Source organism: Elephantulus edwardii, unplaced genomic scaffold, assembly GCF_000299155.1.
Source record: "Elephantulus edwardii isolate Elephantulus edwardi_28Jun2011 unplaced genomic scaffold, EleEdw1.0 scaffold00053, whole genome shotgun sequence".
In the NCBI taxonomy this organism is placed as follows: Eukaryota; Metazoa; Chordata; class Mammalia; order Macroscelidea; family Macroscelididae; genus Elephantulus; species Elephantulus edwardii.
This window is the reverse complement of record NW_006399803.1, coordinates 4,124,202-4,142,197: the sequence shown is the minus strand read 5'-3', so window position 1 is coordinate 4,142,197 and position 17,996 is coordinate 4,124,202. Positions and strand designations below refer to the sequence as shown.

Below are 17,996 nucleotides of genomic sequence, written 5' to 3'. Positions count from 1 at the left end.
GCAAAACCCACGCCTCACACAATATACAAAAGTCAACTCAAGGGGGACAAAGGACCTCGGCTTAAAACCAAAGATTATCAAGATTAATAGCAAAAAGTTTGGAAGAACTCTGGAAGCCCTAATCCACAGTATGAATAGTCTTCCAAACACAATGAAAAGCCTACAACCAGGAGAGAATAAAATAGATGAATGATACCTTCTAAGAATCAAGTCCCTATGCACATCAAAACACTTCTTCAACAGGGTAAAAAGGAAAGTCACAGACTGGCAAAAAATATTTGGTAATAACATGTCTGATAATGGACTCATATCTAAAAATTATAGAATAATCCAGCACCTCAACAAGAAAAACTCAATCACAAAATGGGCACAGGATATGAACAGACACCTCACTAAAGAAGACATCCAGATGGCAAACAAACACATGAAGAAACATTCAAAATCCATAGATCTAAGAGAGATGCAAATCAAGACAACTATGAGATATCATCTCATCCTAGTGACAACAGCAAAGTTCAACAGATCAACAAACTAATGCTGGCGAGGTTGTGGAGAGATTGAAACCTCTACTCATGGCTGGTAGGAGTGTAAAATTGTGCAACCAACATGAAAGGCAGTTTGGCACTTTCTCAAAAAGTTGAAAATAAAAATATCATTTGACCTAGCAATTGCACTACTGGGAAGATACCCTAAAGAAACCGTAACTGCCAACCAAACATATATATGTCCACTCATGTTTATTGCTGCATTATTTACAATAAAAAGAAATGGAAATGATCCAAGTGCCATTAACAAATGGACAGAAAAAGTATGGAATAGTCGTACAACGGAATATTACACAACACTGAAAATCAATGAACTCGTAAAACATTACATGAGGGTCCTTGGAGCACAGCATGCTGAGTGAAATATTTCAATCACAAAAGGATAAATACTGTACAGGACCACTGTTATAAAGCAGGTCTGACATGGTAGACTGGGAGGAGAATAGAATAAGAGTGGATAGTGAACATCCATTGCATTGAACAGATGAAAGAAATGTCTAAAAGGAATATATTAAAATATACTATTAGGCATTATACATACAATAAATAACAGCCAAGAATAAGAGGTATAGTAAAGAGGATTGGAGGGGCACGAAGAGGAAGGTAGATAAATGTGCAACAATGAGCAAATATTAAAAAAAAAAAAAGGTGAACTGAAGAGGGGGAAGGGAAGCAGAAGGGGTATGAGTTGTGCTCAACTTGACAGACAGCACCTAACAACATGCCTCCTCCCTCCTCCAATACACTTTGCAACGTTTGCAATTTTTGTTAATGTCTAATCATACATTCTTTACAGACAATCCTTTTTTCATCTGTTCCAGTGCAGTGTTCATTGTTTTTCCACTCTTTTCCTGTCCCCTCTATCACAAACCAATCCTATTTTATAACAAGTGTTACACAGTATTTGTCCTTTTGTGACTGGGAGAGATATTTCACTCAGTATATCTTCCATACTCACCTACGTTGTATTGTTGCTATGTACCACCAAGTCGCCTGTGACTGACAGTAACCTTATGTACATTAGCTCTGAACCCTGCCCTATCCTGAGCCAATTTCAGTGTCCCTGACAAACCTAATCTCATTCCTCCAGCTATTAAGTCAATCCATCTCATGCTGGGTCTTCCTCTCCTGCACTGTCCTTCCACCCATTCAAGCATAATGTTCCTCTCCAAAGACTGGTCCCTCCTGACCAAGTGCCAAAATATGTGAGATAGAGCTTCAAAATCCTTGCCTCAAAGAGCAGCCTGGTTTTAGCCTTGTATGAATGTAATGAGTTTTTGGATCAATTAATTTGTTGTTGCTTGCTTTCTTTCATTTTTATCTGTTCATCTGTTGACAGGTAGTTGGACTGCTTCTATCTCTTCACAACTGTGAATAATGCAATGATAAACATGTGTGCTGACATCTGTTTGTGGCAGGGGCCTGATTTCTTTAGAGTATATTCCCAGCAGTGGGATAACTGGATCAAATGGTGATTTCTATTTCCAACTTTTAGAGAAAGTGTTAGACTGTCTTCTATAGTGTTTGGACCATTTTACATTCTCACTGGCAGTGTGTAAGTTCCAATCTCTCCACATCCTTGCTGCATCTGTTGTTTGTTGCCCTCTTGAACTTTCTGTTGTTTGTTGTCCTATTGAATTTCACTACTGTTGCTGAAGTGAGATGATATCTTATTGTTGTTTTTATTTGCATCTGATAGCTCCAAATTTCCTGGCATAGAATGGTGAGTCTGATAGCCCCAAATTTCCTGAATGTGCTCACCAGTTTATGCCAGGAAATTTGGAGGACAGCTACCTAGCCAACAGATTGGAAGAGGTCCATATGTGTTCCCATTCCCAAGAACGGTAATGGAACAGAATGTGGAAACTATCGAACAATATCACTAATTATCACATGTAAGCAAAATATTGCTGAAGATCATTCAAAAACGGCTTGAAGAGTATATAAAAAGAGAACTGCCAAAGTTCAAAGTGGAATTTAGAAGAGGCTGTAGCACTAAGGATATCACTGCTGACGTCGGTTGGATCCTGACTGAAAGTAAAAAATACCAGAAAAATGTCTATTTGTGCATTATTATTTGATTATGCAAATGTATTTGTGTGGATCATAGTAAGTTATGGCTACCATTGAGAAGAATACAAATCCCAGAGCACTTATCTGTGCTCATGCAAAACCTATACCTAGGATCTGGAGATGGTTGTGTGAACACAGCAGGGAACACTACACGATTTAAAACTAGGAAGGGAGTGTGTCAGGATTGTATTCTCTCCATACCTATTCAATCTGTATGCTGAGCAAATTATTGAAGTAGCTGGATTCTAAGAAGAATGTGGCATCAAGATCAAAGGAAGATTCATCAATAATCTGCATTATGCAGATGACACTACCTTCCTTGCTGAAATTGAAGAGGACTTAAAGCACTTGATAAAGAAGATCAAAGAATACAGCCTTCAATACGGATTGCATTTCAATGTAAAGAAAACACTGTTAATAATCTCTATCTCTTCTCCATCTATTATACTAGTTTTTAATAAAGTTCCATTATTAATCTTTTTATTTCAGTTGGTTCTATTGTGACATAGCTATTTTCATTTCTTATTTGAATTATTTGTGTCTTTTCTTTCTTTTTATTAGCTTTCCTAGTGGCTTGACAATTTTACTGAACATCTCAAAGAACCAATTTACTGGTCTTGTTGATAGTTTCCATTTTTTTTCTGTTTTCTATTTCATTTATTTCTGCACTAGTTTTTATGATTTCCTTTCTTTTAGAGGTTGTCAGCTTTTTTCTTGTCCTATTTGTTTGTGGGAAATACTGAGTTAAATAGTTGATTTTCATCCTTTCTTCCTAATTGATGTGTTTGCTTATTGCTATGAATTGACCTCTAAGTATTACTTTGGCTATATCCCAGAGGCTTTGGCTGTGTCCCAGAGGTTTTGGCAAGCTGTATTTTCATTCTCATCTATTTTAAGAAACTGTATTTCAATCTTTGTTTCTTCTACTACCCACTCATAGCTGAAAGCAGAGAGTATCAGAAGGATGTCCATTTATGTTTATCAACCATGTAAAGGGATTTGACAGTGTGAATTACAACAAATTGTGGCTAATACTGATAATGAATGGGAATCCCAGAATCCCTGAATGTGTTTCCAGGACATCTGTAACTAGACCAGGAAGCTTTTGTCTTAACAGAGCAACTGAAAACGGCATGGTATCCTTTCTTCGTAACTTTTCAATCTATTTGCAGAACAGAGGAATGTAGCCACAGGAATGTGGAGGAAGACTCATCAATGATCTGCACTGTACAGATGACACAACCTTGCTTACCAAAACTGATGAGGACTTGAAGCATTTGCTACAGAATGCCAAAGATGACAGCCTGCAATATGGACTGCATCTCAACATTAAGAAAAGAACGATCCAGTGGGCTAACAAGCAGTGTCATGATAGATGGTTGTTAATGATTTCACCTTGCTTAGATCCAAAATCAGCATTTTTGGCACCAGCAGTCAGGAAATCGAAGAACGAGTGCACTGGGAAAATCTGCTGCCAAGAATCTCTCCAGAAGGCTGAAGAGCAATAATGTCAATTCAGAAGCGAAGGTGCCCCTGATCTAAGCCATGGTCTTCTCAAATTGTTTGCTATGCATCTGAGAACTGGACAATGAGTTGTGGTGCTGGAGAAGTGTATTAAACATACATCATGGACTGCCAAGAGAACAAATAGGTCAGTCCTGTTCCCTGGAGACAAAGATTTTTGAAGCTCTGTCTCACATATTTTGGGCATGTCATTAGGAGTGACCAGTCCTTGGAGAAGGACAGTGCTAGAGAAGAATGGGTACTCAATTTTTTTAGGGTGCATTAGCCTATATATCAAGATAGATAGATAGATACCTATATATCTCTATATATCTATACCCACACATATATACATATGAGATTGAAATGCTTGATAGTATAGTGTAATTCTTCAGTATCTTTGTTCAGTGTCTTTCTAGTCATCCTGTCGTTCCTTGAAGGTACTGTACTGAAGTTTCGTTAACATTTGCTTTATGTAATTTGCAGCTCTATCATTTGGTGCATAGATATTATGATTATGCCCTCTTGCACTAGTGACCCTTTAAGCATTCTATGTCTTTCCTTATCCTTTGTGATGGTTTTTACCCTAAAGTCTATTTTACTGGCAATTAACATTACTATTCCTGCTTTTTTCTGGATGCCATTTGAACAGTATTTTTTCCCCTATTCTTTGATTTTTCATCTGTATTTATCTTCACTTTTCATGTGTGTCTCTTGTAGATAGCATATTGATGGGTTTTATTTTTTTATCCAATCTAAATACTCTTTTTTCTCTTCACTGATGCATTTAAATCATTCACATTCAGTGTAGTTACTAAGGGGCAAGATTTTATTGCTATAATTTTGTTGGGTTCTTTTTTGTTCTATCATTTTAGTGGGAAACATCTGGACTTTCCTTCTTTTGTAGGTTTCTGACTTTAACAAGTTTTACTGTATCATATTTGATGAGTAAATCTTAGAACCTCAAAGACAGAAAACTCCTTTAAGTTCAGCCCATTGCCAACGCTATCATTCTAGCATTTTAATGTTATTGAGGAATATAAGAGAAGTAAAATAATTAAAACCAGTTGTTTTGGTTTTTTTTCACAGAAATACCAATTTTTTTCTCTCTTTTGTCTAGAATGAGTGTTAATCATACTTAATTTGTCATACATCAAAAGAATAGCCGGTTGTACCAACACTAATTTTAAAAAAAAAAGATAATTATAATGCATACATTACAGTTGGGGGTTTTCTCCCCCCTAAGATATAGTTTAAAGCAAAATAAAATAAATATAAAAAGAAAATATAAGGCTGGCATAAAATCATGAAATCAAAGTTCAGAAAACAATAAATCTTTCTGCAAGTAACTATTCAACAAATCATCCTTGAAATACAATACACTGAGGTTACTATTAGAAACTTATGACTGAAATAGTCACTTACCTATGATGTCTTCTTATTTCTGCACATTCTACGGCCATCCCAAATATAACAGCACTTGCTGGTATAACTTTTCCACAGTTTTCACAACTACTATCTTCACCTTTAGTCTAAAAAGCATAATAAAAAAATACAAATATTTGCAAAATATGTATTATAACAAGTTATGACATTAAGAAAAACCTTTATAATTAAATACAGGAAAAGCAGAGGGGCTTTTTTTTTTCTTTTAAAAGATTCTTTTATTTCACTGCCATCTATTATTTTTTTTCTTACAAGCCATAAGAAAGAAACAAAGGACAGAAAGAAAGTAGAAAACAAAAAGGCTACACAGAACAAAAAGAAGAAAACCAAACTCATTTCACCACATTACAAGAAGCTGTTGAGCAAATTCTACCTCATGGAAACCCTCCATGTGTCAGAGTAGAATGAGCACCATGAGTTTTCCAATTGCTGATTTTTTAGAAGTACATCACCAAGCCTTTCTTCCAGAGTCTCTGAGTTGACTCTCATCTCCAAATTATCACTTGGTAAGTAAGCCCATGAACCAGCCCTACCAAATCAGCTGCAACCATAAACCCTTTAGAGAATTTTTACAAAAATGCAAGCAGTGCTTTCAAGCCCAAAGTATCTCTGTTTGCATCTGTGACATCACTGAGCTGACTCAAGGATGTCACAATCAAGCCTTCCACAAACTAGTCTCAAAGTCTATGAATTCATTGTTGTTGCTGTGTGCCTTCAAGTCAGAACTGACTTCACTACTCCAGCAGGTTTTCAGAGGCAGCAAATCGCATGGAAGGAGACTGCCAATTAATGTGAGTTTTGTTTTGTTCTCTGGCAGTTCAAATCCACCAGGAGTCCCAAGGGAGAAAGATGGATAACCTCCTGTAAGACGTACAACCTTGGAAAACCTGTTTAGAGGGTCAGCTATCAGCTGTTTCCAATTCAACAACAAAGAGATATTTTGTATTTTGGTTTTTTAATACTTCATTTGGGCATATAAGAAGACACACTGATAAATGACTTTTGTGTGGATTTCTCTCCAAGTACACACTGCATACCTTGAAGGTAGGAAATGTATTTCAAATTGCCTTGAAAACATAATACCGTTTCAGTAAATTTCTGCTCAAACAATGGATTCTTAATATAGGATGCATGCTTGCTTACCTTTGGCTGCAAAAGTAAATAGTCCCATGCATGAATCAAACTCTCCACAATTCCTTCTCCAAATAAACCTGCATCGACAGTTTCTGTTACAACTAGGGACACTCTATAGAACGATTTTTTAAAGATATATGTAAGTAAAATATCATGCTATTAAATAAAGATGTCAAAGCTGAGAGAGGAGAGAAAAGATTATATTACAAAAACAACCACAATGTAGTATTTTCAAATATAAATCATCTTTAATATCGCCTTCTGAATCGGGAGGAATATGACTCTACTGGTACGCAAGTGCTCTTTTCCCTCTGTGCAGTGGCCTCTTTACTGGTCCCGCTGCCTCCTCAAGCTATTCTTTCATTGCGCAAATTGTTAAAAGTAGTTGACACCCATGACTTTTAGCCATCCCCTTCCTCAAATTCCGGCTTCTATATTCAAGACTAAAACATTCTTTTTTTTTCCCCAATAGGGCAAGGTTCAGATCTATTGATCATATGCTCACTAACTTGATGGGTGCTTAACAACAACTACAACAACTCTTCCTCATTGTAATTCTTTCAGATAATCTTTTTTATCATATAAAAATGTTTATTGTGGTAATACATATATAACACAAAATTTGCCCTTTTAACTACTTTTACTGTTTAACTTTCTATCTTTGAAAACATCACTTTTACATCTTTCCTCCACTTTTTTTCATTCAGAGAGCTGACTCGTCCTAGAGATATATATCTTTTCTAATAAAACTATCTTTTCCTTCATGTTTGAAAAAAACAAAACAAAATGCTACTTTTATTAAAACAAATAATCTTTGTCTTCACATTCCTTGACTACAAATATTTAAGGAACTTCAGAAGCCCTCACTCTCAAAAATTAACTCTCTACCTTCTAGAATATTAGAATTATCAAGCTCCTCTCTTACAGTTTCTTCTTCCGTGGCTTCTCTTGCTTTATCCACTAGCTTTGAGCCTCCACAAGAAGCTTTTCTCTTCCAACAATCTTCCCTTAATTTCTTCCCTCTCCCAACTTCTTCAGCACTCATGGCCAGTATCATTTGTTAGTACTTAAAAGACAAAGTCTAATGAATATTCCTTATTTTCCTATATAAACTATGTTGTTGTTTGCTTTTGAGTCAGTATTGACCCACAGCTGAACCTCAAGTGGGTTTATAGAGGCAGTAAAGCGCACAGGAGGAGACTGCCCATTTTTCCCCAGTGGAACAGCTGGTGGACTTAAACTGCATGACTTTAGGATAAAGGCAAGAACTATTTTGGTATCTCCCACAGCATCTAAACTCAATGTTATACAAACAGAAAATATTCAATATTTAAGATTCAATACATTAAGAATGTGCAAAGTATTTAAAATCATCTAGTTCAACATCATGAAGCATAAGATTTGCTCAAGGCCAAAATAAACTTATAGCAGAATGTTGAACTGGTAATAAAACTGTGCAATGTGGAAAAATGCAAATTAGCTTATGAAATTTTGATTCATCACAGTGTGTATTTCTACAAAATTGGCATAATAATACTACTTCCTTTACAACACCTCTTTCAAGAAAGCAAATATAAAGACCATTAAAAAATATAAAGCATTATATCAACACAACTAATTACCTAACTCTAAGACTTCTTTTTAAAAAAAGAATTATAATCTGACAACAGAATCCCAAAAAAGTCTTCTTTTCATCATTAAGTAAAATGAGAAGACAGGCACACAAGCAAGGTAGTGCTACAAAGAGAAAATTCTGTTTCAAAAATTTTAGTGTAGGACCAGATCATTTTTAAAATTCCTTTTAACTAAAATGATTTCATCATCCTGTGGCACAGATGAGAGTAGAGTAGCATACTAAAAAGTTAACATTCATGAAATAATATTCAAATATCTGAAAGGCCCATGCCAAAATAAACTGACTGTTGACACTTCTGTTAACTTGGATTTTAGTGAAGGCTATTTACACAAACTGAAGACCACATAAACTGATTTAATCTACTCATTACAAATTTTAGTACAATTCTTAAGTAGTTACTAACTACATAAATTGCACTTTTCATTTTTACAAAATAGAACACTAAGATTAACAAAGGTAAGTAACTTATAAAGCTTATTTATTAATTCTATTACTACAAATTTCAAGATCTTTAAATTATTTCTTTTAAAGAATATAATCACATGAAAAATCTGTTGTATGCCAAAATAAGAGCTTAGTACTTTTCTTTGGAACAGAAGCTAGGAATGTGAGTAGTTGAGTAGTGTGATAATTTAAAAAGTAAAATAGTGAATGACAAATATTAAAATTACTTTCTAGTACCTTTCAGGAACATGTTTTGGAATTTCTATGTCCAGTGACTTCATATGTAAGAGTTTGATCTCTGCTTCCATCTTGTTTGCTGCCACTACATCACAGGCAAGTTCATACATGGTCTTGGATAACTCACAGGCATACACCGACTGTGCCCCAGCCTTTTTAGCAAACATGCTATAAGAGGGGGAAAATGCTCCATCAATACAAAACAATCCACTAATGTTTGTCACATAATGTTTGTCGTCATACTTTGGAGGAACATTCTTCTAAGTCATACAGCACTCTTCTGTCAATTTGCGGTGCTGAGGTAATGTGGGTTTGCTGTGATACTGAACCTTTGGTCACTGGGGTGTCAAATGTCATCATGGCTGCTCATGGTGGACAGTGTTTGGTGGAGCTCCCAGTTTAAGACAAGTTTGGAAGCAGAAGTGGCATCTAATTCCTAAACTCAATGAACTTGGAGAAATGAAAATAAGTTACAGAAAGGCTTCAGGTCTTTTGTTCATAAGATCGCTATGAGTCATGCTTGACTTTATGGCAATCAACAATAACAACAAACAATGTTTTTCAAATCTTAATGGATTATGTTGTTTAAAGACGTGATTTTCCTTTTATTCTTTAATCCAACCACTATTTAGTCCACATAAAAAAAGGAAACTAGTATTTCTTGTAAAGGCACATCATACACTAAATCATGATATCCAACTTTCTAAGAAAAAAAGCAGGCAAGAAGGGTAAGTTTTCAAATTAGACAGCTAGGTTCTACTAGATAAACAGTACAAAAAAATACTCTTGAAAATAACTACTCAAAATTTTAATCATCACTATACATTATTCTTAGCACTTAAGTCCAATTTTGGTAAAGTAAAAGTCAGTGAAAAATTCATTAAAAGCTGCATAATAACCAACCCTAACAAGATTATGAGAAGTAACAAACAAGACTTAATTTTTTAACTTCAAATGTCACTAATTTTTCCTTATTTGATAACTTTAATTTACATTATTAATACAATTACACATGTACATTACTAAAATATAATTACCACAAACCTTAGTATTCCAGTTCCTGTTCCAATGTCCAAAACACTTTTGTATCCTAAATGAACTGCCTTTTGGATTGCTGCATTGTAAATCATATTCCTCTTAACATCATTAAGCATGATAAAGTGCCAACGTTCCACCAACCAGTTTGCAACACGGTAAAAATTCTCCTTTGCATCATTAAAATCAGGGTTTAGCTTCACTGCTTTACGAAAATAACCTGCTGCTTCATCTCGAAAGCCCATTCTAGAACCAAAAATGACAAAGACATTATTTATCTCTGTGCCACCAATTGTAGTACCTCTTTTCATGTAACGAGCTGGCCTTTTAAACCTTCATTCACCAGTACCCCAAAGCCTATCCAAACTGAAGACCACCTCCTTTAGGAAGTTTTCTGTGAAGGCAACAATTCTCAAAAACTTCTTCCTTCACCTGAACTCCTACTATATTTAATGCATTGTAAAAATTAATAAGTACTTGATCATAAGTTATTATTGTACAAAAATAAAGTAGAAGCTCTCTTAGTCTTTACTTAACCAATTCAACTATAACTTCAATACTCTCTGAAAACCATTCCCTCTATTATTATTCTTGTTGGGTGCTGTCAAGTCCAGTACAACTCATAGTGACCATGTGAACAACAGATCTAAACCCTTTCCTATCTTCTGCCATCTTCACACTTCCTGACACACTAGAGCCTATTGCGATAGGCACCACATCAATCCACTTGGTTGAGGGTCTTCCTCTCCTTCACCTATCATGCCCCTCTCCAAGGAATAGCCCCTACCAGCAACATGTCTGAAGTATATGGTGTGAAGCCTCATCATTCTTGCCTCCAAAGAACACTCCAGCTGCACCCTCTCCAGTACATATCTGTTTGTTCTTTTGGCCTTCCATAGGACATTCAGTGCTCTTCTCCAACACCAAAGCTCAAGGCGACAATTCTTCTGTCATCCCTACTTATCATCCAGGTTTTAGATGCATAGCAAGTGAGCGGAAAGATCATGGCCTTAATCAGACACACCTTAGTCCTGACACGGACCTCATTACTCCTCAATAATTTGGCGAGGTCGCTAACTGCAGACTTTGCCAATTCAATGAGTCTCATTTCCTGACTGCTGGTACTAAGGGTGTTAATTGTGGATCCACGTAAGATGAAGATGTTGACAGTTTCAAACTCTTCCACAACCATCATGATGTTGCCTATTGGTCCAGTGGTAAGAATCTTTGTTTCCTTGACACTGAGGTACAACCCATACCAAAGGCTGCATTCCTTGTCTCAATTACATCTGCAGAGTATATAAATGTCTGTGGCTAATAGCTTCTCCTCTGATATTCCTACACACTTTTTCTCTTTACCAGCTGAGTTAAATGGTCAAGAAGAATTAGCTGTATTTGCTGATAGACCAGTTTATGACAGTTGTACACATTGCCATAATTATATATTAAAATAAAAAGTAACACTCAATCTATCTCATTTTATACAGTACTATTACATAATCAGCTTATGCCCCATTAGAGTTCTTCAATACTCAACCTGGCCTGTTTTTCAACTAGAAAACTTCCTGAAAACATGCTTGAATGTACAATGTCAAATTCAACATATTTCTAAATACTCTAATTTTAGCCATCATTAACTGGTATTCTGTGGATAAACATCAGTGTGTGGATTACCCATTCAAAAGACCTGAGTTACTAGAACCATTCTGTACTCATACTGTTTCACAAGCCCTGGAAAGGATTTTATCCACATGGGTCAGGAAGTGAAAGTGAAACAGACTTCATTATGGGCATGAATTAAGCAAAGACGTTTTGAAACATCAACCAGGAGACAAAACTGTAATAAAAGGCAATGGTCATATGCCAGATGAGAAGCACTTCCATTTTAAATGAAAATCTGTTAGTGTACGTTTTTATTATTCCTTGTGCTCCTGTGCTTTTTCTAAACTAGCTTATGTAGATATCTGAAGAGTAAACAACTCTATTCTTTGAAAGGCCTACTCTCAAGATTGATCCTGAGACTTCTGAAGGGTTCCCAATGCCCTGACAAGATTGGAAGATTGTGCCTAAATTGTCTGTATACGCAGTGTGATTTATAGTGGACACTTCTTTGTTTTCTGGGAGCTGGAATTCTGGCACACGCCAGGCAGTGTACTTTGCTGACTTCTTGTTGTCTACCATTGACTCAGAACAGACTTATAGCTGACCCTCCAGCAGGTTGTCAGATACAGTAAGTTGCATAGGAGGACACTGCTCATCTTTCTCCCACAGAGGAATTCATGGATTTGAATGAAATATTTTTGGTTAGCACCACAATTCTGTACTATTTAGCCACCAGAGCCAGAGTCCTTTCTATGAATGCTATTCTTCTTGTTATATGCCCCTCAGTTGAACTAGCCCATAGTTGACTCCTCCAGTGGGTTGTCAGAGGCAGTACAATCACATGGGAGGAGACTGTCCATCCTTCTCCAGAGGAACAGCAGGTGAATTTGAACCGTGTTACTCTGAGATTGAAGCACAGCTTCTTAACACTAGGCAACCAGAGCTCTCTGGTAACTAGGGAGTGACAGAACTGACCCACAGCTAACCTTCCAAGGGGTTTTCAGAGACCATAAATCACATAGGAAATTGTCCATCTTTCTGTCTTCAAATAGCTGACGGATTCAAACTGCATGCCTCTGGGACTGCAGCACAGCTTCTTACTACTAGGCCACTAGAACTCCCTGTTCTTGCTCTCTTGCTGTGTACCGTCAAGTCAGAATAGACTCATAGCTAGTATGACTAGGCCCATGTAAAAATCCTGGGTACTATATCTTTAATGAACTCTTCTGGTTGGTAAAGTTCCACACATGTCCACAACTCACTACTATAAGACTTGCATGTTCTGTGTAACACCAAGGCGCCCCAATAGTAGTTAGAGCACTTTGACTGCTACCCAACAGATTAATGGTTCAAACACAACAGGCATTCCATAAGAGAAAATGTGGCAATTTTTCTACAAAGATTTTTCAGCCATAAAATCCCTATGAGGCAGTACTACTCTGTCCTATAGAGATGCTATGGGTCAGAACAGACCCCACAGCAGTGGGCTTGGAATTGGTTTGGGGTATGACTCTACCAGAAGAGGTCCTTCTGAAACTTGCACCTGCTTCTTCCATACTTCGATCCATGTATCTTTTCTAATCACTGACTTTGTTCTGTATCTTTTCACTGCAATAAATCATAGCCATGAATAGGAATGTGAATAGTCCTATGACTAAAATAAAAATTAGAAGTGGTCTTGAGGACACTTAATATAACTCTGTTTTGTTAAAGTTAATCCTTGTGCCTCCTCTAATAATCTTCATTAAAAATAATTTCCTCAAACTCACTGCTGTCTAGTGGGCATCCAAGGCTGACCCTCCTGCAGGTTTTTAGAGGTTGTAAATCACATGAGAGGGAAAGTGCCCATTTTTCTCCTGTGGAGCTGCTAGTGGATTCAAACTGCCAGAGGCATGACTTTTTTTAAATAATAAAATTTTATTTTAATTGTTATTTTAACAAATGTTTACAAACAAAGGAGTTAGATTTTCTTTTCTTTTCTTTTTTTATTTTTTTTTTTTTTTGGATTTCCATTCATTCATTGTTGGACTTTTCTCCCCTCCCAAACTTCCCCCATAGTACACTACCCTCTTGGCAAAGTAAAAGAAAATTATTTCATTGTTTTACAATCCCTCCCCCCAAGCCCACTCCACTATGCAGCCTTTGCCCTGGACTCCTGTCATGACTTTTGAATCAGCAACGCAACTCCCTATAGACTTCACCACCAGAGCTCCCTATTCCTTCCCAGGTGACAGAATGTTCATCTCTGTCAGTAGAAAGTACTAGAGACACGCTGTAAGAGCAGAGATTGTTGCTTCCTTGTACCTGATGCCAGCAAATTCAATGGGCAGCAGCTACCCCTAGCACAACTAGCCTGGGCAGTTACGTTATGGAGAGATACCTCTGGTGAGACAGCCTGTAATGGTGTAACTCTCCATAGACAGCTATCCCTGGCACTCAGGGCAAACTTCACTGTCATCCTGTGAATCTTGGCTCAGCCCAGAGATGAGGACTCTTCACTGGATGCTCTCTCTCAGCCTAAAAGGCAGTGGCTATTGTGTATATTACACTAAAATGTGATATTACATATTAAACCCACTATTCCTATAGTCTGTTGACCTCTCTTTCCTACTTATGAGGAGTGGCATCCACTTTCTAAACAACATGCCTCCGGAAACTCTGTGAACTTTAATAACTGTCAATAGTTGTAGAGTGGCTTCAGGCCTTTTTTGTCATGGGGTCACTATAAGTCATGCTTGACTGGAAGGCAATCAGCAACAATAGTCAATCACTAATTTTTCCAATCTTTTGTTGTAGTTTTTTATTTTACCCTTTCTCTGTTTAAATTGTTCGATATTTACCTCTGATAATATATCCTTAAATGATACTAACCTGAAGAGATGTTCTCCCATACTATTGCAAATAACTTCATCATCAGGAAACAGTTCCAAAGCCTGCTCGTAGCAACCAAGTAAATCTTGTATCCGACTGAGAGCATAAAGTTCTTCGGCCCATTTGAAGAGTGTATACTGAAAAGTTTCCTTTATAAAAAAAGAAAAATAGTAAATGATTCAATATTACAAAGGATGCTGGTTCCAGATTCTACAAGGAACAGAAGTTACACACTACTGCAAAAGTGACTGTCTTATATTTTGACTTTCCTGTCACTGTTTGCTAACTAAACAAACAGCAGATGAACTTATCTTAACACCTCTTTAGCAAAAAATAGACATACTTTTGACAAAATGACCACTCTTCTCCAAGTTATCATTAATAATGAATAATTAATCATTGTCTAAGCCTTTTCACAGTATTTTATAATAGTGATCTTATACCACAATAGTTCTTTCATGATTAATTTTATTTCACTTAGCATAAAATCCTCTAGATGAGATGCCTCCACCTTGTATGTTGTTGTTGTTATGTGCTATCGAGTCGCTTGTGATTCATAGCAACCCTATGTACAAGAGCTCTAAACGCCATTCCATCCTGTGCCAACCTAGCCATCTCAAACGCACTCATTCCCACCACTCCAGTCACAGAATCGATCCATTCCACTGAAGGTCTTCCTCTCTTCACCACCCCTCCACTCTGCCAAACATGATGTCCCTCTCCAAGGGCCAGTCTCTCCTTGCAACATGCCCAAAGTATGTGAGACGAAGCTTCAGAATCCTTCCCTCCAAGGATCATTCGGCTTCACCTTCTCCAGGATAAACCTCAAAGACATCTCTCATACAAAGCATGTAACTGCAAAGACAATAGCCTGGATCGGGCGCACCTTAGTCTCCAGCCTGACGTCATTGCTCTTTAGTACTCTTGAGAGGTCCCTTACAGCTGACTTTCCCAGTGCAATTTGTCTTTTGATTTCCTGGCTGCTGTTACCAAGAGTGTTGACTGTGGAGCCAAGTAATAGTGTTTCACAGATTTTTCATTGTTTTTAGTGTTGCACGGTACTTGTCCACTAATGGACACATAGGTTGTTTCCATCTCTTTGTTATTGTAAATAACAGTGCAATAAACATATGTGTGCAAATATTTGTGTGGTAGCTCTTAAGCGCCCATTTTCCTATCCGTTATACCATTTTTCCTGCCCATTAGCAGTGAGTGTTCCCATCTCTCCATACTCTCATGAGCATTTATTGTGTGGTCTTTAATATTGATTTTAGAGTCAGAAGATATGTCATTACTATTTTGATCTACATTTCTCTAACAGCTAATGATTTTGAGCACATCTTCACATGTTTGTTTCATCTCAACATCTTCACTGGTAAAGTGTCTTTTCATGTCCCCTGCCCATTTTGTTAACTGAACTGTCTGTCATAAACACATTTTAAATAATTCTTACATAGATGTTAAATTTTAAAAACTCCCAAATCCTAATGGCAATTACCAGAGAGACAAGAAGAGATTCTAGAGTAAAACGGCAGAAAAGTAAAAATTGCAAAGGATGGATTATGGGGTTTACAGGTATAAGTATAGTGTGCCTGCTGTTTGGGTATAGAAGATTTAGGAAGGCAGCAGAAAACAAGACTGAAGAGATGGTGCTTTTCCAAAGGATTTATGAAAAGAAATGTAGATTTTGTTGTGCTAAAAACACTACTTAAGTTTACTGAATTCTGGGAATTACAACAGGAATTTCAGAAATATTTCTAAACCACATTAAAAGTCTGCAAGAAGTATTAGACCTATTTTACAAAGAAGAAATGAAGGGAAAAATAAAGTGAGGGAAATGAAGGGAAAAAAAAAAGTACACTTTGGCCCATTTTTCTTACTGCTGCCCTCCCACAAGAGTGTATCACCTCCTAAGAGTGGGCCAACTGGCTTTGAAATTTACACTACATATAAAGCACAAGTTTTACCAAAACAGAACCATCTGAATCATCTTTGCCATCTGATACAACATTTGAAAAATAAAAATCATAATTAAAAAAACTAAAAATCTAATATTAGAAATAAGATTCCACTGCTAGAACTGAGAAATGTGGAATAAAAGTAAGCTGTTTGAGGCCCCAAACTACAAAATTATGCAAATCACATTCAAAAAGTTCGATGTTAAAAGTTTTAATATCTGAAAGAAAGGGGAGGGAGTACAGCATTTCAACAAAATAATCCCAATTCAGTAATTGAAGATTATAATTGAGTGCTTTCTTTACACTAAACTACAAACTTTATTCAAGTACAAAAAGCCCAGAATTTTCTTCCACACACAGAACGGCTTTGTGAAAAGGCAGGACTGAATACAGATGGAGGAAAAGGACCACCTGAGGCCTCTTTTGCCATCCAAGGACACTCTGCAATACTGTGTGAGTAGAAAACTGAAATGCAGTGACCTCATGAGACTTTAAGTATTTAAAAAACAAAACAACCACTTGCTGGCAGTACGGAAAAAGGTTACAGGAAAACCTGCTTGGTAATGATCCTTCAACAAGTGGGACAAGAGAACACTGAGGTTTGAAACTGGGGTAGTGAAGGAGGTGGTGAGAGTGGTAAGAGGGCTTGATTGAAGGGGAGGCCCACAGTGTTTCCTCATGTGCTGCTTGTGAGTGTGAATCAAACTAGAAAGCCAAACACAGCAACCACCAGGCACGCACGCTAACCATCCCACCTCTCCAATCCCCGGCCCCCCATCAGCACCACCGCCAAGCAGATTGGCGGATCTACCGATAAAAAGGGGGCTGGAGAGAGATCCTCCCTCACCTTCACGTCCTCTTTGAGCTCTGGCGCAAGGCTGAGCACCAGCAGGTAGTGAGCATAGGCGGTGCCGAAGTCCTGGGCGCTGAGGCAGTGCTCTGCGCTCTGCAAGGACCGCGACACCAGCTCGTCCCGGCCGCTCGCCCCGGAGCCACCCCCGGCGCCTCGCCGGGACCTAGACCGCGAGTTGGGCATGTCACAGTGGCCGCGCTGAGCCGCCCAGGGTAAGAAATTTTGGAAAAGGGAACTCAAGAAGTGTCTCAAAGGATGCACTGGCGTGTTTCTACCTAGAGGTAAAGACCCGGAGAAGTTATCCACCAGTAGCATCAGAGCGGCCACAAGCCACAAGCCCCGCCTCTTCCTCACCAGGCGGCCTCTCGGAGCGAGCCCCACGGTCGCGCAAGCACAAACAGACGGCGGCCCTGGGACACGCCATGTGACGTCATCACGCCGGAACGTGGGGACGTCGGCTCCGCCCCTCCATTAGGGCTGTCACAGTGTGGGCGCTTCGGGGAATTGGTGTCAGTTGTTAGTCTTGTCTCGCCACACGTCCTTCGATCACTGGAGTCCAGAGGAGATTCTCTGATGTTCAGATATGTGTCGAGACCACTCAGTTCACAGCTGCAGACGCCTATAAATAACATACATTAAATGGAAATCCTGTCAGGCAG

At 37.8% G+C, this 17,996-nt stretch overlaps 1 protein-coding gene across 2 annotated transcripts in view; it reads right to left on the bottom strand.

Moving 5' to 3' along the window:
• Positions 1–17,524, bottom strand: part of PRMT9 (protein arginine methyltransferase 9) — a 34,881-nt gene extending 17,357 nt beyond the window's left edge. Inside the window, exons 1-6 of one of the 2 annotated variants that reach the window (XM_006886994.1) lie at positions 17,332–17,524; positions 14,527–14,675; positions 10,063–10,299; positions 9,019–9,186; positions 6,711–6,813; positions 5,547–5,653 (exon numbers count right to left, since the gene is read on the bottom strand). In XM_006886994.1, coding sequence (XP_006887056.1) covers positions 5,547–5,653; positions 6,711–6,813; positions 9,019–9,186; positions 10,063–10,299; positions 14,527–14,675; positions 17,332–17,520 — 953 coding nt within the window. In that variant the 5' untranslated portion in view covers positions 17,521–17,524. The remainder of the gene's footprint in view (positions 1–5,546; positions 5,654–6,710; positions 6,814–9,018; positions 9,187–10,062; positions 10,300–14,526; positions 14,676–17,331) is intronic. The other variant, XM_006886995.1, reaches the window with a different exon arrangement.
• Positions 17,525–17,996: the final 472 nt, after the last annotated feature.